This window comes from Crocuta crocuta, unplaced genomic scaffold, assembly GCF_008692635.1.
Source record: "Crocuta crocuta isolate KB4526 unplaced genomic scaffold, BGI_CrCroc_1.0 scaffold655, whole genome shotgun sequence".
NCBI classification, from domain to species: Eukaryota; Metazoa; Chordata; class Mammalia; order Carnivora; family Hyaenidae; genus Crocuta; species Crocuta crocuta.
This window is the reverse complement of record NW_027528348.1, coordinates 681,406-706,806: the sequence shown is the minus strand read 5'-3', so window position 1 is coordinate 706,806 and position 25,401 is coordinate 681,406. Positions and strand designations below refer to the sequence as shown.

General features: G+C 47.1%; 1 protein-coding gene across 1 annotated transcript in view; it reads right to left on the bottom strand.

Moving 5' to 3' along the window:
* Positions 1 to 25,401, bottom strand: part of CMTM7 (CKLF like MARVEL transmembrane domain containing 7) — a 49,855-nt gene that overhangs the window by 1,127 nt on the left and 23,327 nt on the right. Inside the window, exons 2-4 of the mRNA XM_077753693.1 lie at positions 10,018 to 10,191; positions 3,351 to 3,449; positions 508 to 589 (exon numbers count right to left, since the gene is read on the bottom strand). Of these exons, the coding sequence (XP_077609819.1) occupies positions 508 to 589; positions 3,351 to 3,449; positions 10,018 to 10,191 (355 nt within the window). The remainder of the gene's footprint in view (positions 1 to 507; positions 590 to 3,350; positions 3,450 to 10,017; positions 10,192 to 25,401) is intronic.

Below are 25,401 nucleotides of genomic sequence, written 5' to 3'. Positions count from 1 at the left end.
ATATTTTGTTTTCCTTACTTGTATTTTCTAGATTCTCTACACTTTAGTCCTGTTATTAGGGAACCTATTTAAAGAAAATGCTTCCCCAGGGCGCCTGGGAAGACTCTTGATCTCAGCTCAGGTTATGATCTCATGGTTTGTGAGATCGAGCCCCGAAGTGGGCTCTGTGCCGACAGTGCGGAGCCTGCTTGAGATTCTCTCTCCCCCTCTTTCTGCCCCTACCCCATTCGCGCTCACTCGCTCTCTCAAAGTAAGTAAATAAACTGTAAAGAATTGAAAAAAAAAAAAGGAAATGCTTCACCACTAGAGGCTGACAGGTGAGGGTGTCCTGGGCTGTCTAAACAGGACTAGAGCAGGGCCTCGGGCTACACCTTTGCACCTGCGCCCCCGCCCCCGCCTCACAGTGGGGGCCCTTCCCTGTTGCTGAACTCCAGAACAGGCCATCCTCCTGTGCCCCAGCAGAGGGAACTCTCAGACACCGTCTGTGTTGGGGCAGCCGGAACTCACCTGTTGACTGGGTGACACACGAGATCTTGTAGGACAGCCATATGCTCGCCAGGCAGAGGAAGGTGGCCAGGAAACCGAAGATCTACACAGGGGAGAGAGCAAAGGAAGTTCCCAGGCCAAGGGCCGACCACTCAGGCTCCGCCCTTTATGTTTCTCATCCCAGTGCCCGATTCTGGAGCAGCTGTAGCCAGGAGGCAGCCTGACCACCTGGTCCTCGTTCAGGTGAGGAACGAGGCCCTGTGTCCACGCGTTCCCCAGTAGGGACCCTGGCCTTGGCCACACGGCTCTCCTCTCTTCAGGGGCCCATGTTGGGGTTTGTGTTTACAACTCAGCTGGGCCCCAAACACTGGACTTTAATTATCCTGGGCTCATGAAAGAGAAAAAGGTGGAATTATAAATTTTAATTTAGGTTTTTACATCTCTAATGTTCCAAGGGATCTTACTGATGTGGTAGCAATGCATTTCCCTCATTGACGGCTTTCTGTTCTGTCCCACTTTGTAGCTGTGTGAGAGCCAGAAGCTGAAGCCCCGATTTACAGTTTTATGTTTGCACATATGTAAACAACATTAGCCTGAAATAAACAGGGCAGTGCACCTTTCTTTTCTGAGGCTCCACTCAGTGCTCAAGGGGCTGACCTAGCTTGCCTAGGAATGCTGACCTAGCCCAGTCCAACGTCATTCAAAGATGAGGGACAGGGCGCCAGAGAGGAAAAGGGCCTCCTGTGAGGCTCCTGATGGTGGAGAGAGAGGCGGATGCACGCTCTGCTGTCTTTGTCTGAGACTCTGAAGCCATTTCCTTACCACCTGTGAAAGCCAGCAGCTGCGGCAACTGTAATTTATTGACCACTTTCTACGTGCCCGCCCATGTTCTAAGCCCATTAGGTGTTCTGGTCCCTTAAACTCCCACCCCACTGCCAGCTGGGTGATGCTGTTATCCTCTCGTCCCCCCATCTGGCAGTTGAAGACACGGAAGGATAGCAAGTGAACCAGTTTGCTCAGGGCCACAGAGCCAGCGAGGCCAACGTGGGACTGGAGCCCCGGGAATCAGCAGAGCCCTGCTCTGTTTTCTTGCCCACATGTTCCCAGACTTGCAAACAGCCTCAGATCTGCTACATGCAATCGAAGAGCCAGGAGCAGCTGGACCGTGGGCAGGATTTCCAGGGTTTGCTTTTCTTTTCAAGCCTGGCCGTTCGTTTACATAAGCGGCTGCCCTTGTGGGCCCACATCCGCTCCCCTCCCCCAGGTCCCTTTCCTTGGCTCCCTTTGTACCGATTGTCTACACTACATAATTAGCCTATTGGAGCCTGTCCTGGCCCCTCATTGTCTGTTCTGCACAATTAGCACATTATATACTGTCCTGGTTCCCAACTGTCTGCACTGCATAATTGAACGGTTTATTATATTGCTGCGTAATGCTGTTCTGGACAACAATGCCTTGTTTGCTAATTGTTTCAGGCGCCTTGGTCTTGACTCCTAAACTAGATTACTATTTTCTCATAAGCCAGGATCGTATCTCTTTATTTCTTCGGACTCCCCCATGGCCCAGGCTTTGTCCTAGGCACAAAGACGGTGTATGGTAAGTGAGGCTTGTTGGAATTCTAGGGCTAACAAACATGAACCCTAAAACCCAGTGGGAACCTTCCTACGTGGCTCGGAAACACAGTGGGCACCAGCCTGCCACCAGCCAGTGGGGCAGCTGGGAGACTGCAGGTGCATCCACTCCTGCCCTTGGGGGAGGGGTGGCTGCGGGAGGCACTGAAAGACCTGAGGGTCGAGAGGCTTGGCTGCCCCCCTTTGCAGCAATATGCTGCCCCATGTCCACCTGTGGAGGGCAGGTGCTCCAGGCACCCAAAGTCTGGAGAACTTAGACACCGTGGACATGAAAGAGTGACTGTCCCATGGAGCTTTTCTTAAAACTCAAAAACCTCCTCAGTGAAAAAATCAGTACTGGCCCACAAGCCACCAAGCTGTATCCAGTTAGCGAAATCAGAAATCAGATGGCAGGAATCTATGAATCTTTAAGGAATAATAAATACAGGGGAGCCTGGGTGGCTCAGTTAAGTGTCTGACTTCAGCTCAGGTCATGATCTCACCGTTCGTGAGTTCAAGTCCTGTGCTGGTCTCTGTGCTGACAGCTAAGAGCCTGGAGCCTGCTTCGGATTCTGTGTCTTCCTCTCTCTCTGCCCCTCCCCTGCTTGTGCTCTGTCTCTCTCTCAAAAATAAGAAACATTAAAAAGTTTTTTAAAATAATACATATCATGTATACACACATATTTACATATGTGTGGTAAACACAGACAGCCCCCACCCTGCGCTCTATTTTTATTCATTTCCATGGTTCTACTCAGGCTATCAGATCGATCAATTTTCACCTGTGAAAGGTCTGGAAGTGGTGTTTCCTGACCTGAATGCTGTTATAGATCGGGACCAGCAAAGCCAGGACTCCTGCCTGGTATCACTGACTGGTCCTGTGCTCTTCCCCTGGGCCCTAAGGAGGCCTCAGGATCTTTGCCTGCACAACACTGAGGTGGTCACGAGCAAATGATTCAAATGGACATGTGCAATAGCACCAACTGGTCCACAGATTTAAGCAGTGGCTTTATGAGAGGGAGGGCTGGGCCGCTGGGTGTACCAGAAGCCCTGACCATCCGCCTGCTGAGGCCCTCTGCTGTGGGCCCAAGCTTAAGGCTCTTTGGAGACTGTTGCTGGATGGATCAAGGTGGGTACTGACAGGTGCTTTTCTAGGAAAGAAAGGCCCCAGGAAACACTCCCTTCACTGCCCATCAGGAAGAAAATGCACTAGACGTGAATTATTCGTGAAGTTTCCCCAAGACCGTCCTCACCGCTCCAGCTACCAGTCCGCTCTGGTTGTAACTCTTGGAGGCTGCCACAATGGAGGCGATTAGGAGGAGCAGGGTACCGATTAAATAGTGCAGAAGTTCCTGGGGACAAAAACAAAGCAAGGCAGTGGGTCAGGAGGGCCATTCCTGGTTCTCAGAGGCAACTGGGCACAGAAGAGAGGAACTCTGACAGGAGCAGTTAGCTCACAGGCCGCAGAGGAGGCAGGCTGGCCAGGACGAGGCCCCGCAAGGCAGAAAAGGAGCCGGCAGGCAGCTAGAGAGTCGATAGAGAGGAAGGACACTTGTTGTGTGAGGAAAGATACCACCAAGGACGCCTCTACTCCTGAGAAGGATCTGTAGACAGTACCCTGACGTCTGGCCAAAGCCTAGAGCTTCTCACGGCTTCCAGGCTGGAGAGTTTAAAGGCAGCTCCAGCTCTGAGAAGCAAAGCCCCTTAAAGAGATGTGTGTCTGACGCTTCTGCTTCCGAGAAAGTTCTGGTCTAACGATGTGCTGGCTTTGGTGGCTGCCTGGGGTGCCCAGCTGCTCTGTGAACAGTTTGACAGTGTTGGACTTGAGATGCTCGGCCCCGTAGACTTGGAGTCAGAACTTCCAGTGAGGTCAGGGCCCTTCTGTGACGTGCTTGTGGGGGTGGGGCAGCCAGCTTTCTGGCACATGAGCCTTCTGGTTTTGTCCTCATTTTATCCCACTCTGCTGAGGATATTGCCAGCAGGGCAGACTCCGCCTGTGCTTCTGTCCACCTCCACCCCGCTCACCCTCCATGCTTAAAATGGCATCTCTGCAGACGCTGAGTAACGGTGAACCTTGGTCATTCAGCAGCATGGGGACTTCCACCTGATCCTTCTTTCTCCCCATTAAACACCAGATCAGAGGGGGAACTGGGGCGTAGGGCTGTGAGAGCACTCCCATGGGATCCAGAGTGTGTTCCTTTTTAGTCATCATCAGTGAGGATTTAGAAATTAGTCCTTCCATCAGTGAGGATTTAGAAATTAGTCCTTCATGAAGTTCTGCCCATTAGGGCAGTCACCTATTAAATTCTAGAAAAGCATTCCACTTTTAAGCAGCAGCTCCTCTGAAAGCTGTGCAAAATCAAATACCCTCATTTCCCCTTTGCAGACTAGAAAGGGATATCAGAAGGTAGACCACAGAGATTTTGACTCAAGAGCAGATTATAAGTGAAGTTCCCTCCCTCCGGGATTCGCACCTGCAAAAAAAGAGGACTATGATGTGGGGAAGGAAAAACTGACTGTAGAGAGTTCTAAATGGAGGATGCCCCAACAGTGCCCTATCGAAAATTCCATCATTCTCTCTCCCCTCTCAGCCCACCCCCATTCTTGTCCTCAGCTTTTATTCTCTCCTCTGCTTGCAGAAAGGTGCCATAACTTTGAAAGGGGCCTTATAGGGGCACCTGGGTGGCTCAGTCGGTTGGGTGTCCAACTTCGGCTCAGGTCATGATCTCGCGGTTCGTCTGTTCGAGCCCCGTGTTGGGCTCTATGTTGGCGGCTAGCTTGAAAGGGGCCTTACAACTCAGGAACACAAAGGAAAGGTCTCTCGAAATAGCATAGCGGGTAATAACATTAAATGTGAATAATTAAACAATCCAATCAAGAAGCAGAGGTTGTCAGACTGGATTAAAAAAAAAGGAGAGAGATCCAACTAGTCTACTGGAAAAAACCTTATACTCAAAAATGTAAATAGACTGAAAGAAGGAAGGAAAAGATGTGCCATTCAAACAGCAACCAAAAGAAAACCAGAGGGGTTATACTAGTGTCAGAGAAAATAGATTTTAAAACAAAAAGTGTTACCAGAGATAAAAAGGGACATTTTATAATGATGAAACGTCAATCCATCAGGAAGACAGAACAATTATAAACACATATGCACCTAATAACAAATCAACATATAAAGCAAAAACTCAAAAAGGTGAAGGGAGAAACAGGTAATTAAAAAATAATAGTTGGAGGCTTCAATACCCTACTTTCAATAATGTGGAGAACAATTACGGAGAAGATCAACAAGGAAATAGAAGACTCAATACTGTAAGGAAACTAGACCTAATAGACCTCTATGAACACTCTTCCCAACAACAAAATATACATTCTTCTCCAATGCACAGAAAATCCTCCAGGAAGCACTATATGCTAAACCATAAAATAAAACTCAATAAATATGAAAGGACTGAAATAACATTAAGTATATTCTTCAGCTACAAGAGTGAAATAAGAAAGCAATAGCAAGAAGAAATTTGGGAAACCCACAAATATGTAGAAAATAACACATTCCTAAGTAATGAGCCAATCAAAGACAAAATCACAAGGGAAATTGGACCATACTTGCAGATGAATAAAAATGAAGACATAATATACTAAAATTATGGGATGCAAGTAAGGCAGTGCTCAGAAAGAAATATATAGCTGTACATGTCTATCTTAAAAAAGAAGAAAGATTTCAAAGTAGTGACTTAATCTTTACCTTAAGACAGTGGAAAAGAGCAAACTAAACCTAAAACAAGGAGACTGAAGGAAAAAAAAAGACTGGAGCAGAAATTAATGATCTAGAGGACAAAAGAACAATAGAGAAAATTAGTGAAACCAACACAGGTTCTTTGAAAAGATAAACAAAACAGCCAAACCTTTAGCTAGACTGATCAAAAAAAAAAAAAAAAAAAAAAGCGAGAGAGAAAAAAACGGCCAGATTCAAATGACCGGAATTAGAAACAAAAGAGGGGACATCACTATGGATCTTACAGAGGTAAAACAGATTTTAAAGGAATACTATGAACAATTGCATGCCAGTTAATTAGAAAACTTACATGAAATAGACATGTTCCTATAAAGACATACCACTGAAAATGACTCAAGCAAAAAAAAACAATCTGAAAAAAATCTAAAACAAGTCTAGTTTGAATTAATAAGAATAAATTACCCACAAGAAAAACCCAAGCTCAGAGGTCTTCATTGCAGAATTCTACCAAACGTTTAAATAAGAATGCCAAGTTTTTACAAGCTCTTCTAAAAAATAGAAGACATGGTAACACTTCCCAAATTATTCTATCAGACCAGTATTACCGCGATAACAAAACCAGACAAAGGTATCACAAGAGAACTACAGACCAATATCTCCTATGAATACAAATATAAAAATCCTCAATAATACGCTAGCAAACCAAATCCAGCTATACACATAAGCTGAATTATATATCATGACCAAACAAAATTTATCACAGGGATGCAAATGTTAGTTCCACATATGAAAGTCAATGTAATACACCATATTAATAGAATATTAAGGGCAAAACCCACGTGGTTATCTTAATCGACAAAGAAAAAGCATTTGACAAAATCTAAGACCCTTTCAGGATAAAAACATTCTACAAAGCAGAACTGGAAGTTAACTTTTTCAACCTGATAAATTGCATCTGTAAAAACCCATGGCTAACATATTTCCTCCTAAGCTCAGGAATAAGAGAGGGATGTGTGGTCTTGCCACTTCAATATTCAACTAATTTCTTACAATAAGACAAGAAAATGAAACAAAAGGCATCCAGATTGGAAAGGAATATAAAACTATCTCTATTCATAGATGGCATAGTCTTGTATCTAGAAAATCCTAAGGAATCCACTAACAGTCTATTAGATCGAAAATGAGTTCAGCAAGGTTAAGGAGACAAGATCAATATACAGAAACCTCTTGTATTTCTATCCACTTGGAATGAACAATCCAAAAATTAAATTGAGAAAATAACTGCATTTGAAATATCATCAAAAAAATAAGATACTTAGGAACAAATTTAAGCTCCCCTGTCCAAAATGCACAAAATGTATACTCTGCAAACTACAAAACATTATTAAAATTACAGAAGATTTAAATAAATGGGAAAACCTTCTATGTTCCTAGGTCACAAAGCTTAATGTTGTTAAGATGGCAATACTCAAATTGATCTACAGATTCAGTGCAGTTTGTATTAGAATCCCAGCTGACATCTTTGTAGAAACTAAAAAGCTGATTTTTTTTTTTTATCGTTTTCATTTTTGAGAGACAGAGTGTGAACAGGGGAGGGGCAGAGAGAGAGGGAGACACAGAATCCGAAGCAGGCTCTAGGCTCCAAGCTGTCTGCACAGAGCCTGATGCGGGGCTCGAACCCACGAACTGTGAGATCATGACCTGAGCCAAAGTCAGACACTTAACCGACTGAGCCACCTAGGTGCCCTAAAACCTGATTCTAAAATTCATACGGAAGCAAAAATCCAAAACAATCCTGAAAAAGAACAAACAGGAAGATTCAGAATTCCTATTTTCATAACCAGCTACAAATCTACACCAACCCAAAGACAGTATGCTAAGATCAGTGCAACCGAGAGTCCAGATATAAATCCATGTGTTTATGGTTATTTTCAGCCAGGATGCCAACACCCTTCACTGAGGAAAGAACAGTTTTTCCTCCCAGATGGTGCCCGGACAACTGGATATTTACATTTCAATGTGGTCTTTCCTTCAAAGTATGAAGCTGAATCCTTACCTCACATCAGACACAAACATTAATTCAAAATAGACCAAATACTTAAATGTAAGAGCTGAAACTATGGAACTCCTTAGAAGAAAACATGGAAGTAAATCTCAATGATGTTGGGTTTGGCAAGGGCTTTTTAGATTTTATACCAAAAACACCATCAACAAGAAAGAAGTAGTTAAATTAGATTTCATCAAATCTAAAAACCTGTGCTTTGATAAACACTATCAAGAAAGTGGTAACTAGGGATGCCTGGGTGGCTCAGGCAGGTTGATCATCCAACTCTTGGTTTTGGCTCAGGTCATGATCTCACAGCTCGTGGGTCCAAGCCCCTCTGTGCTGGCAGTGCAGAGCCTGCTTGGGATTTCTCTCTCTCTCTCCCCCTCTCTCTGTCCCTGTCTCTCCAGGCTTGTGTGTGTGCATGCACGCACTCTCTCTCTCTCACGAAATAAATGGATAAATATTAAAAAAAAATTAAGAAGCGAAAAATAATCAGCAGAATGGGAGAAAGTATCTGCCAATCATTTATCTGATAATGGACTTCTAACTAAAATATACAAAGGACTCTGAGAATTCGGTGATAAAATGACAACCTAATCAAGTAATGGGCAAAGGATCTGAGTAGACATTTCTCTAAAGAAAATTCACAAATGGCCAAAAGGCTCATGAAAAGATGACTGACCTCAACAGTCATCAGAGAAATGCAAATCAAAACCATGAGATACCAGTTCACACTCACTAGAGTGACTAAAATCAGAAAGCCAGAAAATAACGAGTATTGATAAGGATATGGGGAAACCCGACCCCTCCTACAACACTGCTGATGGGAATGTAAAATGGTGCAGCCACTTTGGAAAAAAGTCTGGCACTTCCTCAAACAATTAAACACAGTTACCATGGGACCCAGCAATTCTGCTCTCGTGTATATTCCCTAGCGAAATGAAAACACGTCCACACAAAAAGCTTGTACATGAATGTTCACAGCAGCATTATTTGAAATAACCACAAGGTGGAAACAACTCAAATGTCCACCAGAATACACAGAATGTGGTATATCCTTTCAATGGAATATTCCTTGGCTGTTAAAAAAAAAAAAAATGGAAGTACTGACCTCTGCTATACCACAGAAAAAACACGAAAACCCTCTGCTAAATGAAAGATGCCGGTCACAGAAGATCACACATGTGCTTCCATTCACAGGAAATGTCAGGAAGAGGAAAATTCAGAAAGACAGGAAGTAGATTAGTGGTTGCTTAAGGTTGAAGGGGATGAAAGGCAGGCGGTGACAGCTCAAGGGTATGGGGTTTCTTTTTGAAGCGAAGAAAACATTCTAAAATCAACTGTGACGATGGTTCACAACTCTGGGAATATAGAAATCTGGAGAACCGGACACTTTTAATAGGCAGTTGAATGGCATGAGAAGTGTACGCCAATCAAGCTTATAAGAAAATAATAGAGGGGCGCCTGTGGGGGTCAGTCAGTTAAGCGTCTGACTTCAGCTCAGGTCATGATCTCTTGGTTCATGGGTTCAAGCCCCACATCGGGCTCTGTGCTGACAGCTCGGAGCCTGGAGCCTGCTTCAGATTCTGTGTCTCCCTCTCTCTCTGCCCCTAACCCACTCATGATCTGTCTCTGTCTCTCTCAGATTCTGTGTCTCCCTCTCTCTCTACCCCTACCCCACTCATACTCTCTCTCTCAAAAATAAACATTAAAACATTTTTTTAAAATAATAGAGTGGGAAGAAAAAACTCTGGAAACTTCTGAAATCTTCCCTGAGATTCTGCAGGCCCCTTTTGACTACTGAATCTTACCATTCAGTACTCACAACAGTGAGGCAATGGCCTTTATGAGCTTCTTCCTCCCACATTCCTCCTCCCAACTCATACACACATGGCCCATTTTCCGTCACTCAAGAAAATAAACGCTGAGGCAGGCGGACAGCTTTCCTGTAGCTGGGAAGTGAGTTTTAGAAACCAGTGGGACTCAGGCCGGAAGCCCAGCAGGCGGTGGGAAGTGCAGGGCTATGGCAGGAAGAGATGAGAGAGGAGGGGGACACTGTGGGGTGCAGACGGGACGGATTCCGTTGGGTCTCAGTGCCCCAGCTAATACACTGACTTCTGGGGCCAGGCCACTCCCTTACCGACAGGGGCCAGCTGATGCAGGTGAGCACGCGGTAGAGACGGAAGAGGTGCACCAGGTAAAAGACGAGGATCATTATCAGGTTGCAGATGGTGACCACTTCAAAGTAGGTGTAGGCACTGTACCTGTTCCACGCAGAGCTCCGCACGCAGATGAAGGCGATGAGCAGAGTGACCTGGGACAGAAGTACAGATACATCAGAGAAATGCCCACCCACGACAGCCATCCAGGGGTTGAACAACAACAGAACACTAAACAACTGCTGTGATCCAGGTTATCTCCTCAGATTGGCTGCACGGTTGGGAGAGTGCACTTTCCTAGACTGCAGGCCTCTGAAACATACCAGTTGCAGGGCACCTGGGTGGCTCAGCTGGTTGAGCAGCCGACTTCGGCTCAGGTCACGATCTCTAGGTTTGTGAGTTCAAGCCCCGCGTCGGGCTCTGTGCTGACAGCTTGGAGCCTAGACCCTGCTTTGGATTCTGTGTCTCCCTCTCTGTCTGCCCCGCCTCCCTCATGTTATGTCTGTCTCTCTCAAAAATAAACATTAAAAAAAAAAATTGGGGCAGGTGGGTGCCGGGGTGGCTCAGTCAGTTAAGCGTCCGACTTCGGCTCAGGTCACGATCTCTAGGTTTGTGAGTTCAAGCCCCGCGTCGGGCTCTGTGCTGACAGCTCAGAGCCTGGAGCCTGTTTCAGATTCTGTGTCTCCCTCTCTCTCTCTGACCCTCCCCCGCTCACACTCTGTCTCTCTCTCTCACAAATAAAATAAACATTAAAAATTTTTTTTTTAATTTAAAAAATGCTGGTATAAACTACAAGGACTATAGCGAGTAGCTCTGTCCTCTGAAGTGTGTTATGTTGTTCCGGCAGGATGCCTCCTCAGAGACAGGGCAGGAATGCGGGGAAATAACCAAGCAGAGTCATTCTGTTTAATCACACTGTAGGAAGTTGCCAGTATTTGACTGTTTTTCACCCACAAAGATGGTGACTCGGATGTACGACTTAGCAGCTGGCAGACAAGAAGTTACTGTTTAAGAATGCCTGATGTACACAATCTCATTAAAGCCTCACAGGAATCTGCCACGGAGAGGAAACCACCCCCCAGGTTCACACGGGGAAACTGAGGTACACAGGTTCAAGAAGTAGTGCAAGGCTACCCAGTGCCGATACGCAGTGGAGGTGGGATTTGAACCCAAGTCTGTTGGACTCATTCCTCCACGGCAGATGCAGTCCCACCTTCCTCAACACAGACTAGCTGAGGGAGGTGGATGCACTGTGAGGCACTATGGGTGTCCTGGCCGTACGAGGTGGCGCTTGCTCGTCACCGGGCACGTGGCACGTGGCGAGAGCTGGCTGAGCACGCTGGTGCGTGAACGGACGCATGAGCAGAGGAAAGAAAATAATGGCCTTGTAATGAATTCACAGGCCAGGTAAGTTATTAGCAACATATGAACAGCATGGGGACAGCAGATGGGAAGGGGAGAGAGCAGAGTCTCGGGTTTTGTGAAGGCCACTCGACGAGAATAAAGTCTTACTCCACGTAGGGAATGAACCAAATGTCTGTAAAACCTTACGATCTATTTTAAAAGTACAACTAGTTTAGGACAAAGATGATTTTCTACTGCTTCTTTCCTACAGAACAGTGAACAAAGGTGTGTGTGTGTGTGTGATTTTGGCAAGGTCTGCTTTGGTTGTGACTACAATGGGAGGCGCTACGGGGATGTCTTGGGTAGAGGCCAGGGGCGCCGCTGAACACCCCACAATAAAGAACTTTCTGGTCTCAAATGTGGTCTAGACTACTGTGCTGTCATGGAGAAACCTGCTGTAGAAAATGGGAGTCGGGGTGCCTGGGTGGCTCAGTCGAGCGTCTGACTGTTGATTTCGGCTCGGGTCATGATCTCACCGTTTGTGAGTTCAAGCCCCACATTGGGCTCTGTGCTGACAGCACAGAGCCTGCTTGGGATTCTCTCTCTTTGTCCCTGTCCTGGTCTGTCTCTGTCTCTCTCTCAAAATAAATAAACTTTAGAAAAAGAAAAAAAAAAAAAGAAAATGTGAGTCTATAATGAGCATCAAATCACAAAAATGGATCTAACACTGATTAACGTGGTTAGTGTGAAAAACACTCTACTTTTCTCAAGTCCCTCATTTCCAGCCTCCGTCAAACTGCTCAGAACAGGGACGAAGGCTAGAAAAGAGTTGGCATGAAGAGTGCTCTGCTTGTCAAATCCAAACAGCGGTGTGGCTCTGAGACACAGGTACCCTCGCCATTTGCGTATTCCCCTTTGCTAATGAGCAAAAGGAGTCATTTTCATTTTTTCGGTTCCTCTCGAGCCAGCCAGCCTTGGCAATATAATGATTCATGCCTTGAGGCTGTTTTAAAGCTCTGAGGCGAGCTCTGCTTCAGTGGGGACTATGCGCAGTCATCACCAGGGCTCTCCTGATGATAGGTACCCATTTGCAGGCCTCCGGTCTATGGGTGTCCCCACCTGGCGCTGAGCCCTCCCTTCAAGGCCTGCCTTAACATGCAGGGAATTCAGGATTATACAGCGCGATTCCTAGGCAGAGAGGCAATTTTGTGCCTAATTGAATGCAAAGATTAGAATAATTTGTAACTCTTCATCTGTGGCAGTCCCCTCTTTCTCATGGTGACACAGAGATGTGGGAGTTTCCCAATGAACAAAAGGGGTCCCAGCAGGTCTTCCCCTGTGAGCTCCCGGGGCTGAAGACCTTGCAGCAGGAAGTACATGACCATTCTACCGCAAACCATCTTGAACCTCTCTGGGGAACACGCTTGTGAAAGAAGACTTCCCGAATCCTGTTCAACTGGCCTACCCTGTGCTCTTCTTCCGGGAATCCCAACTTGGGAAAATCTCATTTAGACCGCAGATGGTGTGTACTAATGCATGCAACTGAAAGCTTCCTTGTTGTGCAATAATTCATTCATTCCTACTTTAAATGGCCAGCATCGTGGCTAATGTGCTTAAAAAAAAAAAAAGAGATCTGACTAACACCAAACTTTCCAGAACTTTTCTAAGGCTAGTAGGTAACCTTTGCAAATGCCGGAGACCCCTGAATCCTCTAGATCGGTACTCTGGGGGCAGCCAGAAAGGTGAAGCATGAAGAATGAGAACAAGACCATGGTGGAGAAAAGGCTCTGGGGTGCTGATTCTCCCCCACCCCAACCACAGCCCCCTCAAATTTCTTCTTGTTTCCAGCCAGAGAAACAAATCAAAAAACACAGCAGAATTCAGACAAACTGAAGTGGGAGTTCTGATTGCAGGGCTGAGTGAGGAAGACTGGGAGGCTTCTGGAAGGCAGACGTGGTTCCATGTTGAATAACTTAAATGGGATACCGTCAAAAGGACTAATTTGTGTGCTCTCTAGCTCCTCTGATAAAGGTCTGTTTTTTTATATCAAACTGCCATGACAGGTGAAAATAAAATATCTAACACAAATGTCCGGGGGTTTCAAAGCACTGCTGCAAGCACCCTCAACTCAAAACCGAGGTCTCACAGACCAGCTGGGGCACTGTTCAGAATCCCTCGGATCAACTCAGATTAGAAACCCCCAGACACCCCAACCCCCAAAAGGTGTTGTTTCTGACTCATTCTATCAAAATGCTTACTAGAAAAAAGAGATGATTTTTGTGAAAGCCATGGAGGGTTTAAATTTCACACTCGAAGCAGGCTGACATCACTTGAGAGAAATGAAGGTCCTCCCCCACCACCCCTCCCCGCCTCCCCCCTGCCCCCCAACTCTGGAACTAAAACATCCTATCTAAACTCTGTAGTAGGCGCCGCACAGCTTCCTCAGGGTCTCAGCCTGGGTGGGTGTCCCTCAAGGAAGAAATAGAATTTTGAAGTCTAAGATGGAACATTTCTGGGGACGATTTGAGAGGTAGTCTTCAGGATAAGCCTTCTTCTGAGCTGGGCAGCAGAGGCCTCTGGTGGGCTCAGGGGGCCCTGTCGCCTGCACTCTGTACCCCAGAACACTCCCTCGGCGGGCTGGATCTTCCTGTGCCTCTGCCGGGTCTGGTCTGCTGAGCGTGGCTGCATGTGGCTGAAGACGGCGCCAGACACCTTACGTTTGGAGAACCCCGTGCCGGACGCAGGCAGGTCACCCGGCCCCACCTTCTCGCAGGGGTTTTCACCCTGACCTTGGAATCACTTTTCAGCAAGGAAGATGGTCAGGGGAATGTAGCTGATGAAAGCCAACATCAAAAGGTCTCAGACCCGATTCTAAGAGGCTTTTCTGGAAAAGCCCAGGAGATGAAAGCTAGGCTTGTTCAAAAAGTCAGAGACGGGGCGAGTCTGTGACTGCAAAATGCACCTGGATCTGCAAGGAGGCCCGTTAATGACTTTGCTTGGCCATGGGCCGGGAGAAGAGGAATTTGATAGGTTTCTAACTTTGGCTGAATTCTGCCCTGGGGTGGAGGGGAATTTACCCCCGCCTTCCTGTTATAGACCCTCCCCCCTCCCCAGCCCATCATCACCCCCAAACAGCCCTGTGGAACCTCCCTGACACCCACATGTGAGAACCCTCGCCTGGCTGGCTTATTTCCTCTGGGCCCTCCTTTCACACCAGCATCAGCCCTTTGGTTACAGGCTCCTTCCCACCCTGCCAGCCCCCAGTACACAGTTTTGTTCTGTATCCAAATATAAAAAATGCCCTTGAAAACACAAGAAGTGGAGCGGGGTGGGGGTGTGGGGGGAATAACCTAAAAGACGTTATATCAGGGGTCCCCAGGTGCAGGCCGCTAGCAGCCGGCTAATTAATGCACTGGTTTCAGAATCTAACCACGCAGCAAAATACCTACAGCTTATTAAAAACCAAATACGCTTGACTGTGCGGGGACTATTTCTGGAAGGACACCTAAGAAACCTTAACAGTGGTCGCCTCTGGAGAGAACTGATCATTTAGTGTTTTTTAAAATTTGCTATTTTCTTTTCTTATATGATAAAAATCACATACTAAGCTGTGAAAAAGCTAATGACACATTTTAGAGGCCTTTAATGGCTCATATATAGATTTACGCTTTTCTTTGAACTGGCTGTGGCTTTATCTGACCCAGCGTTTCTCAACCTCAGCACTGCTGACATTGGGGGCTAGATAATTTTTTGGCGGGGGCGGTCCTGCAGCATGGTTAGCAGCAGCCTGTCCCCCACCCACAAGACGCCAGGTGCTACTAAGCCCCATCCCAGGTACATTAACCAAAAATGCCTCCAGATGTTGGCAAAGATGGGGGGGGCACATTGCCTGTGGTCAGGAAGCACTAGCTTACACAATCTTTTACTGGTGGGCATCTGTCACAGCCCCAGTTTTTTACTAATACACACAATCCTGCAAACGAATATTCTTGGACATGCCTCTTTCTGCATGTATGAACAGCTCTGAAAGGTTCCCAGAAGTGAAATTATGAAGTGAAAGCATACTCCCATTGAAGATTTTGATGTTTGCTGCCAAAATGCTATCCAAAAAAAAAAAGATTAATTTCCCTGCACAGGGAATCTTGCTCACACCAATTATCATCAGTATTTACAAAGAAAGGAAAGGATATCTTTTGTTTAACCTTCATTTCCCTGACAACTAGTGTATTCAACTAGGGTTGAATATCTTTTCATAAGTTTATTATGAATTTGATACTTATATTCTGAATATTCCCTGTTCCAGATATTGCAAATATCCGGCCGCCTTTATTTTTAGTCATTTGTTGTCCTGAAATTAAAGTTTTTTATGCAGTCAACTCTACACATTATTTTTTACAGCTTCTGGGTTTTGTGTCTTTTTTTCTTAAATGTTTATTTATTTATTTTGAGAGAGAGTGAGCGAGTGGAAGACGGGCAGAGAGAGACAGACGGATACAGAATCCCAAACAGGCTCTGCGCCGTCAAGCACAGCACCTGACTTGGGGCTCCAACTCATGAACTGTGAGATCATGATCTGAGCTGAAATCAAGAGTGGGATGCTCAACAAACTGAGCCAACCGGGCACCCTGGGGTTGTGTCTTAAGCTCTACATGCAGGTGCTGGTCCCAGTTACTGCTGCCTCTCTGGGCACAGTGGGCTCCCAGAGTGCCTCAAGAGCTGCCCCCCAGGCGGGTCCCCAGTATTTTCTCTGATGGAACCTTTGTGACTGGTACTATATCCACTTGGTTTTCGGTTAAATGTATATTTGCCCGTTGGTCACTGTGTTTACTACCCTTCTCCCAGCTACTCTGGGGCCTCTGTTAAGTTTCAGTCTCACTCTCTCCTCTGCAGAGCACCCTGCACATAACAGGCACTGGATTCGACACCGGGTGAATGGATGGTTTCTGGGTCCTCCATGCCAGTTCCATGACATTCTACTGCATTAACCAGAAACAAAAAACCACACGTCTCCCTCCCCTACTGGGCTCAAGTGCTTTGAGAAGAGACTCGTGCTTTTTCCTTAAACTTCACTTAGGGACCTAGCACAAAGCCTGGCATGTGGGGGAAAATGAGGGAGTTTTGGGGGCTGCTCTCTAACACCTTTCAAAGTTGGCCGAGTGGATGGTAACTGCCCCGGGCGGTCTGTCATCCAGGCTCTCCCAGGGCGTCCGTGAGTATGGGTTCTCAGACTCCTAGTTGGGTGACAGAGCCAGAAGATTCTTGGCCTGTTACTGAGGCCAGGCCATGCTCCCCTGTCCCTCATCAATTTGCCACCACAGAGCCCGGATGGCAAGCCGTGCAACACCATGTCACCCCCGTCACCACTGCCCGTTGCTGGCAAAGGTCATCAGGTCACACTCAGACTACGGGGACAGAACGTTCCACTGATCAAAAACATCAGCATACCAGAAAGGGTCAGAAGCACCATGGACATTTATTATGCAGCAAACCTGGTGGTTGGTCCTCATATTGAACCAAAATGAAACCGCACATTGTTTTGTTTGCAAGTAATAGTTTCTCTAGTGTGTTTCTCTTTCAGTATCTGACTTCATTTCCTGGTCTCTGTAGCTGCTAATTGAATTTCAAGAACGAAAGCAACATTCCCTGCGCTGACCAGGGAGGACATGCTGCATGGGCAGTGGGCGGTCACCTGCCCCGAGAAGCAGGTCCTCACAGAGGACCAAGGGCAGCTGAAACAATGTGGAGATGCCGCAGGGAATGGAGGGCTCAACCACAGGGCAGAGCCTACTGACACGGCTCTCGTGACAAGAAGAGCAGAGGCTGAAGCCAACACGGAGCACTCACCGTGCACCGAGCTCTCAGTGCTTTAGGAGCACCTGCCCCTACGGCCTCACTGGGACCCACGATGTAGGTTCGCAGAGAGGAGGCTGAGCTGCAGACAGGCCCTGCACCAATCGCCCAGTGAGCGAGTCCGGGCTGAGCAAGGACACAGGCCAGCCTGCGGCAGTGCACACTCCCCGCGCCGAAAGTGATGGCTGGAGCCCTGGGGCCCCAAAGCCGAGTCTCCCAAGGACATTCCAGCCTCAACACTGGCTACTGAACAAATGTGTGTCAGAAGAATGGGCGGGGCGAATTTTTTTTGTTCCAATTCACTCTCCTTTCTCCTGATGACAACTCAGAACCCTTTCCTGCCTCCTCTGTGCTGGGCACTTCCGACAGTCATCAGCGGAGCAGACACAGTCCTTGCGCTCCTGGAGCTCCCGATCTAAAGGAAGAGGTAACCATCCACGTCCACATGATCACACATTCTTCATTATAATCTGAGATAAGCTAAGAAGGAAAGGACGGGTTTTCCAAAGATCACAAGAAGTTCAGAAGAATGGGATACAGCTTGAAGGGTCTGGAGGTCACTGCCGGAAACCCAGGGAGTGAACCGGGAGCCCTTCGGGGTGCGGAGGTGAGAGGAGGCAGGAACCGCCACCTGCGAAGCACGTCCCAGGTGCCACGCGGTGTGATGCTGACCCGTCAGCCAGGCAGCACTGTGCCCCACTCACAGGTGAGAGGAAGGGAGGACTAGGGTGGGTCACCTGCACAGATGGTCGATGGCGGAGCCCAACACAAGCAAGGCCTGCCTGACTCCCAGGACTCTGGGAAGCGGGAGTGTGGTTCCAGAGGGATGGGCTGCCATGCCTCAGTGGCTTGAGCTTGTACCCAATACCCCCTCCCCGCCAGCGTCATCACGTCTGAGACGTGTGAGAAGGTGGTGACCGGGAAGCAGGGCTACATGAACCAGACCTGCCCACCCTTCTTCCTCTGAGGTTTCTTTAAGGAACTTCCTCAACACCTGCCCCAGAGAAATCTGCACTGCATTCCTGCTCAGCAGCTGGCCCTCAGTGAGGTCAGTTCAAGCAGTGGCACCAAAGCAGGAGGGACAAACCCCTGAAAGCCTCTGGGGCAGCGGAGAGGGATAAAGGGCATGGTTCCCAAAGAAAGGACACGGGGCTTGGCCGGCAGCTTGGATCCAGTGCCCACAGCTACCTCCTGTCTGTTTCACATGTGGTCTCCTCAGTGCCATGTTTTCTCAGTCACCGTCGCTGATCTCACTCTGCCCTCCTTGACTTGCTCCACAAACGACGGGTACTACCCCTTCTGAGTGCTTACTCTTCCTCTATCCGGGCACTGAGCTAAATGCTCTTCAATATTTAAACAAGTTCACCCTCACAACAGTCCCCGTCCTGCTATTGTTGTCCTTGCACAAGGAAACTCAAAGCACAGAGAGGTTAAGCATCTTGCTCAAAGTCACACAGCCAAGTAGAGGAGCCAGCAGGGCCCCTGGCATGCTGCTTCAGGGCCCTGAGTCTAACCACTGCACCGCTCTGCCTACAGGACCTGATTCTCTTCACAGGCCCTCCTCCCAGCTTTTGGCCTCTGTTTTTAGCAAGGACTTGAATCCTTTGTCCTGATCCTGCTGGGAGCAAGCATGGAATGGAACATTGTCTGGGACTCTGCATGATGGAAGGGAAGTCCTGCTCTTTCCTCAGCTTCCCTCATTCTGGAAACAAGGCTCTGGGACTCCAACTCTGAAAGGGTCTGTTAGGAATGGTAATTATGTCAAGTCTGTTTAAACCAAATATACTCAAAGATACCATCAATACTTGTTCATTACAGAAAATCAATTCATGCAAGTATCTACTTAAGAAAATAAAAATCGGGGCGCCTGGGTGGCTCAGTTGGGTGAATGTCTGACTTCGGCTCAGGTCATGATCTCACGTCTGGTGGGTTCAAGCCCTGCGTCGGGCTCTGCTGACAGCTCAGAGCCTGAAGCCTGCTTCAGATTCTATGTCTCCCTCTCTCTCTCTTCCCCTCCCTGCTTGCGCTCTCTCTCAAAAGTGAATAAACATTAAACATTTTTTTTTAAAGAAAGAAAAATCACCTATTATCCCGTTTCTCAGAGAAATACCACCCCTGGCATTTGGGAGGATTTCTTTCCACATATGTATGTTTAAAGCTTATATGTATTATTTTTCCTTTCCAAAGACTGGCTCATACTGCATGTATAGTTTTATACGCTGCTTTTAAAAAGGTAGTTTATCATTTGTAGATGCTACTTATTCAGTCGTTCTGCTTCAGAGCCCTTATCATCGCCCAGCAAAGCTGTTTATTTTACCTGTTTATTATTATTATTTTTGTCTCTCATCCCTGAATGTAAACCCCTCGATGATAGGGGTTTTAATCCGTTTTGTTCACTCCCCAGTGCCAGGAACCTTTAATGGTATCCGTGTTATCTGTCCGTGGATATTGGGTAAATACATGAATGAATCCATGACTGAATGCAATTTGACGTCCATTTCCTGAGATCTCTGATCCAGGCTGGGCCACATTCCCCACTCGCTCATGCCCGGGAGGGGAGTGNGGTGGAAGCATCACTCTGGAGAGGCCCACCTTTTACATGTGGGATGAGACTAAGACATTCACTTTTATCCTGTGCACCCTAAAACAAGCAGGGGCTTTAACCCCAGAAGCAAGAGCTCCTCAGGAAACCATGTAAATCACAACCTGCATGCAGGTATCCAGATACAGATCATGCCACAGCGAAGCTTTAGTTTGAGACGAACTGACTGTTTAGCTCATAGCCCAGCCCAGCCAGCCTCTGCCCACTGCATCCCTACTTGTGGGCACAGCTGACCCCTGGGCACACAGGCAGGGACCCAGACTCATTGCCTGATGTACCCCCAGTGGCCAGCCCCAGTGCACTGGCTTTCAGTGGTAAGCGTGGACCTGAGCTTGGGGTGAGGCTGGACTCTCAGCAGCACTCTTGGGGTAAGAAGGGCTGGCAGGGTGGGTGGGTGCAGCTGCTTTTCTGTAATCATTTCCCCTCAGGCTCTCCAGGGTTTATAGAAGGGCAGCATGAATGTAGGGCTTTGCTCTTAGGAAGAAGCAGAGGAGAGGCTGTCTGAGTAGATGCCAACATGGTGAGCAAAGAGGATGCCCAGCAATTTAGTCACACACTAAAATATTTAGGGAAGAGATGAAAACACAAGAAGGTCTGCTCTATAGTAATATGAGACAATTGGGCATAAGGGATCTTTCGGGGGCGATGGAAATAGCCTAAAATTGGATTATGGTAACTTTGTCAATTTACTAAAAATCACTGAATCACACACGTAAAAACTAGAAGCCTTTACGGTCCATAACTTACACCTCAGTGAAGCTGTTAAAAACAATACGAGGGAATGAGTGGGGAGGGGTACAGTTCAGCAACTGTACTAGGCAGCTGGCTGAGGGGTGGGTGGGCACTCACTGCACTCTTCTCTCTACTTCTGTATGTGTTTGAGAATTTCCATAATAAATAGCCAAAAATATGATGTCAAATAAGCTCAGGGAAATAACTAATAACTAAGAGGGAGGAGGGAGGGAAAAAGGAATTGAGATTTGCTGTTATCACCGTTACCATAAAGGCACATGTGGGAGTTAGGAAATGGTTATTTTAATTTTTTAAAAATTTATTTATTTTGAGAGACAGAGCGTTAGCAGGGAAGAGCCAGAGAAAGGGAGAATTCCAAGCAGGCTCCATGCTACCAGTGCAGAGCCCGACATGGGGCTCTATCTCATGACCTAAGCCAAAATCAAGAGTTGGAAGCTTCACTGACTGAGCCACCCAGTCGCCTCGGGTTATTTTTATTTTTTAAACTGTAAAGCAGTAATCCCACAGCACAAGCAAAACCCCAGCAGTGCGGTGCCATGGGGCTTCCTCCAAGAGTAAACAGTTTTTGGTTTCTTCAGACAAATCGAATGAAAGTGTAACAGTTCACATTCCAACCACACCAAGCGATGGGGTACTGGGCTCCCAGGAGTCATGAAGCCCAAGCACCGAGGTAGAGAGCGCACGTGAGGCAAGCACATGGGTATCTGAATGGGGCCCCAGGTGGGGAGCAGGTGGGCCCTGGGCGGACAGCTGTTGCCTGCAGCTTCCCACAGCTCTTGGTTCCTGGAGGGCTGAACAAAATATCCAACCCTCTGCCGAGAATAGAAGGAACATTCTGGGGCAATGTTTTTCCGGGATTGGAAAAAACAACCAAGTTGATTTAACCAACTTGGCAGCGGGCTGTGGAAAGCATATCCAAGCCCCTGAGATGTCTGGAAACGCGGTGTGGTTTTACAAGCCAAAGATCCTCTGTGAGTAGAAAAAGGAACAAAAAGTCCTTCAGGAAGATAAGACTCATTCCTTCCTTAACAAGTTCATTAACAGTTCAGCTTAATTCCTTTTCAAACCTTTCCTCTGCCAGCATCTGCCTGAGTCTCACAAACACCTTTGACTTCTAGCTTTTAAGAGCCAAGCAGCCTCTTAAACCCATTCCTCACTGACAGTTCCCTGAAATCCTGTTGGTTTCTTTTTGCCTCTTCTCTTAGGAGGTACCTTTACCTGGTCAGTGTTGAGATGTGGAAATAAAGGGAAAACTCAAGGGGAGCCTGGCTGGCTCAGTCAGTCTCACGCTGTGATCTCACGGTTTATGAGTTTGAGTTCCACATGGAGCTCTGTGCTGACAGCTCGGAGCCTGGATCCTGCTTCAGATCCTATGTCTCCCTCTCTCTCTGCCCCTCCCCCACTGGTGCTCTGTCTCTCTCTCTCTCAAAAAAAAGGGGGCGGGACTCGAGGCAAAGGCAGGTGCTTTAGGTGCTCAAAGACTTGAGGCTACAGGAAGTAAGCCACCCACTCAGGTTACCTCCTCGAACACTTCACTCCCATCCCTTTTCTGGCATCTGCCTCACCCCCTTCCGGGTCTCATGTGCCTGAGAAGATGAAACTTCCCTGTAGATCCAGGCAGGGTCTGGGCCTCCCTGGATCTCACAAAGCAACCACTCAGTGAAAGAACTCACTCACCAAGTGCTTATCCTATTCAGCTGGACCAGGCCTTTGTCCCTCCTTGGGTTAGGTATCAGGCTTCTAGGAATGGCTGTTCCTACAGTCCAAAGAGGCTGGTGACCTTCCACAGACACTGGAAGAGACCGGACGCTCCAGCCATCAGATTGATTCTATATAAATCCAGTTTGATTTCTGAAAGCAGCTTGACTTTGGTGCAACTGCCTCAGCTCAGTGGCCGGTGCCACTATCTAGCTGCGTGGCCTCACTTTTCTACGCCATCCAGATAGTACAGCTTATAAGGATGCCGTGAGAACAAAATCCGTTAACGCACATACAGCTCTGTGCTTGACCCAAAAGAGGGATACAATAAACAGTGAAATAATATTAATAGCAAACTAACAGGTACGGTTGATGGTTGAACTTGGGTCTGAAAAGGCATCTCTGGGCTTAACACCAAACTATCAAATATCTAAAAAAGTATATATCCTTTGAGTCACTAACATCATCTCTAGTAAACTATCCTATTAAAACATTCACAGATATAAGCCAAGATTTATTTACAAGAGTAACATTTACAGAGTTATAGAAGTGGGAAAATTTTAAAAGACTAAACATTCAATAGTACATGTTGATTAAAATATGGCTTATACTCATGATGCAATACTACGTACCCATGAATAAAAATGTCCAACTAGCTAAGAAAAAAAAATCAGGTGCAAAGCTGTAATTCCTCCTACCACCCACCACCCAAATAAAACTATAGACAATATAAAGGAAACTACCAGAGACAAAATGTTACCTGAGAATATTTCTGGCATGATGGAGTTATGGGTGATTCCCCCGCTGCCGTGTGCTTTCTTCCTCTTTTTTAAATGTCCATGTTGAAATGTGTTACTCTAGTAACTGTGACAAATGTAGCTTTAAACAATCTTGCTTTAATAACACGGGAAGATATTCCCAACATAGTAATCAATAGAAAAAAGGTGCCAGGGCAAAGAAGGTCACAATGTGAAAATATACTTACATGGGTGCCTAGAGAGAAATGGAAGCCAAGGCCCTAGGAGGTGGTCAGTGTTCACAGTAACTCGGGTTTTAGGTGAGGGGAGCGGGTGTTCTAGTTAGTTCAGGATATATTTTTTTTTTTTTTAAAGTGTTTGTAGTTTATTTATTTTTGAGACAGAGAGAGACAGAGCATGAGTGGGGGAGGGTCAGAGAAAGAAGGTGACACAGAATCTGAAGACAGGCTCCAGGCTCCGAGCTGTCAGCACAGAGCCCGACGCGGGGCTTGAATCCACGAACCATGAGATCATGACCTGAGCTGAAGTCGGACGCTCAACCGACTGAGCCACCCAGGCGCCCCTAGTTCAGGATAATTTGAGTCCATGCTCCAGACCAGCTGGCCAGATGGTATACCCCTACTCTCAAACTACACACTCAACCTAATCATGAGGTTCTAATTTTCCCATTTGTGTTTTCCCATTATTTCTACATTCTAACGAACACTTTGTGTTCCCTAATTCTAATTTCGTAAGCCCCGTCCCCAATACCCCTCAGGCATACAGGCCTTGCCGCTAGAGATTAGAATGTAATTTACATAAGATTAGTGCTCTTTACCTACCACCCCTCAACCCCTGCCCTACATTCCCAAATCAGCAGTGAGTCTTACAGTCAATAAAGTGTTAGAATCAAGGCAAGCCAACGTATTAATTCAGAAATGGGAAAGCACAGAAAATCTATTAAATGCTCCTTTTTTTTTTTTAAAGATTGTAAACCCTAGAAAACGGGATAAAATCAGATGGGTAAAACCTCTGTGAGTAGCCATGTCTTACAGGCAGAAGAAGCCAGTGTTTCTTTCTCAGAGGTTCCCTGATGAGGTGATTAACAAAATAAAAGAGTACGATTGCCAAAGAATCTTCTCCAGGACCAGAGGAAGCAGCAGCTCGGCTTACAGCTCATGCTGGGACAGAAGTGTTTTTTTAGAAGTTACTGAAATAATACTGATATGATCATTATTTCCGCAAATGGCTAATTTCATCAGGCGCGGAGGTGAGTTCTATTATTACCCGCGTTCTACAGAGGAGGAAACTGAGGCACAGGAGAGGAACCTGCCCCAGGCCCGCAGAACTATAAGCACAGAGGTGGGATCCACGTTTTTCCATCTGGCTCCAGAACTCCAGAATGTGTGTGTGTGTGTGTGTGTGTGTGTGTGTGTGTGTTCATTTTTGATAGAGCCAGAGCCAGAGGTAGGATTCATGTTTTTCCATCTAGCTCCAGAATATATGTGTGTGTGAGTGTGTGTGTGTGTGTGTGTTCATTTTTGAGAGAGCCAGAGCCAGAGCACGAGGAGAGAAGAGAGACAGAGAGACAAAGGGGGAGAGGGGCAGAGAGAGAGAGGCATAGAATCTGAAGCAGGATCCAGGCTCTGAGCCTGTACTGAGCTGTCAGCACAGAGCCCGATGTGGGACTTGAACCCATGAACTGTGAGATCATGACCTGAGCCAAAGTCTGACGCTCAACCAACTGAGTCACACAGGTCACCCTGGTGCCCCCAGGATGTGTTTCTTAATCACACGATACTGCTTCCTTTTTTGTTTTTCCCAAGCTGCGAGTCTGAGCAAATGAATTCATCAGCAAAGCCCTAACGTGTAAAGATTTCCCCAGGACTCCATGGTCTGGGGGTTGGGAGGAATGGCACAAAAGTCTTAATTAACCCACTTTTCTGCCGCGAGGTATTCGGATTTCCTTGGCCTCACCAATGAGGTGTAAAAAGAGCCCCTAACACTACATCTGTGCACTGTCACTGATTGTGTTCCCCCAAATGGCCACAGCAACATTTCCAGTCTCACATTTCCGGAACCTTGCTGTTCCTCATCAAGAAGCAGAATCTATCTCCCCTCCCCTGGACTCGGCAGCCCCGCTGGCCACCTAGAATGTGGTGGGAAAGACACCGTGTGCTTCCCGAGGCTGTGTCATGCATGGGCCTCAGTACGACCTCCTTCCGGCCATCTCAGACCACTCAGCCCTGGAGTCCTGCTACCATGTTTTGAGGAAGCTCAGACCACGTGGAGAGGCCACATGTAGGTGTCTGCCCAAGAGCCCCCACCTAAGGCCCCCGTCCCCAGCCAGCATCCACTGTCGCCTGTGAGAGGGTGAGACA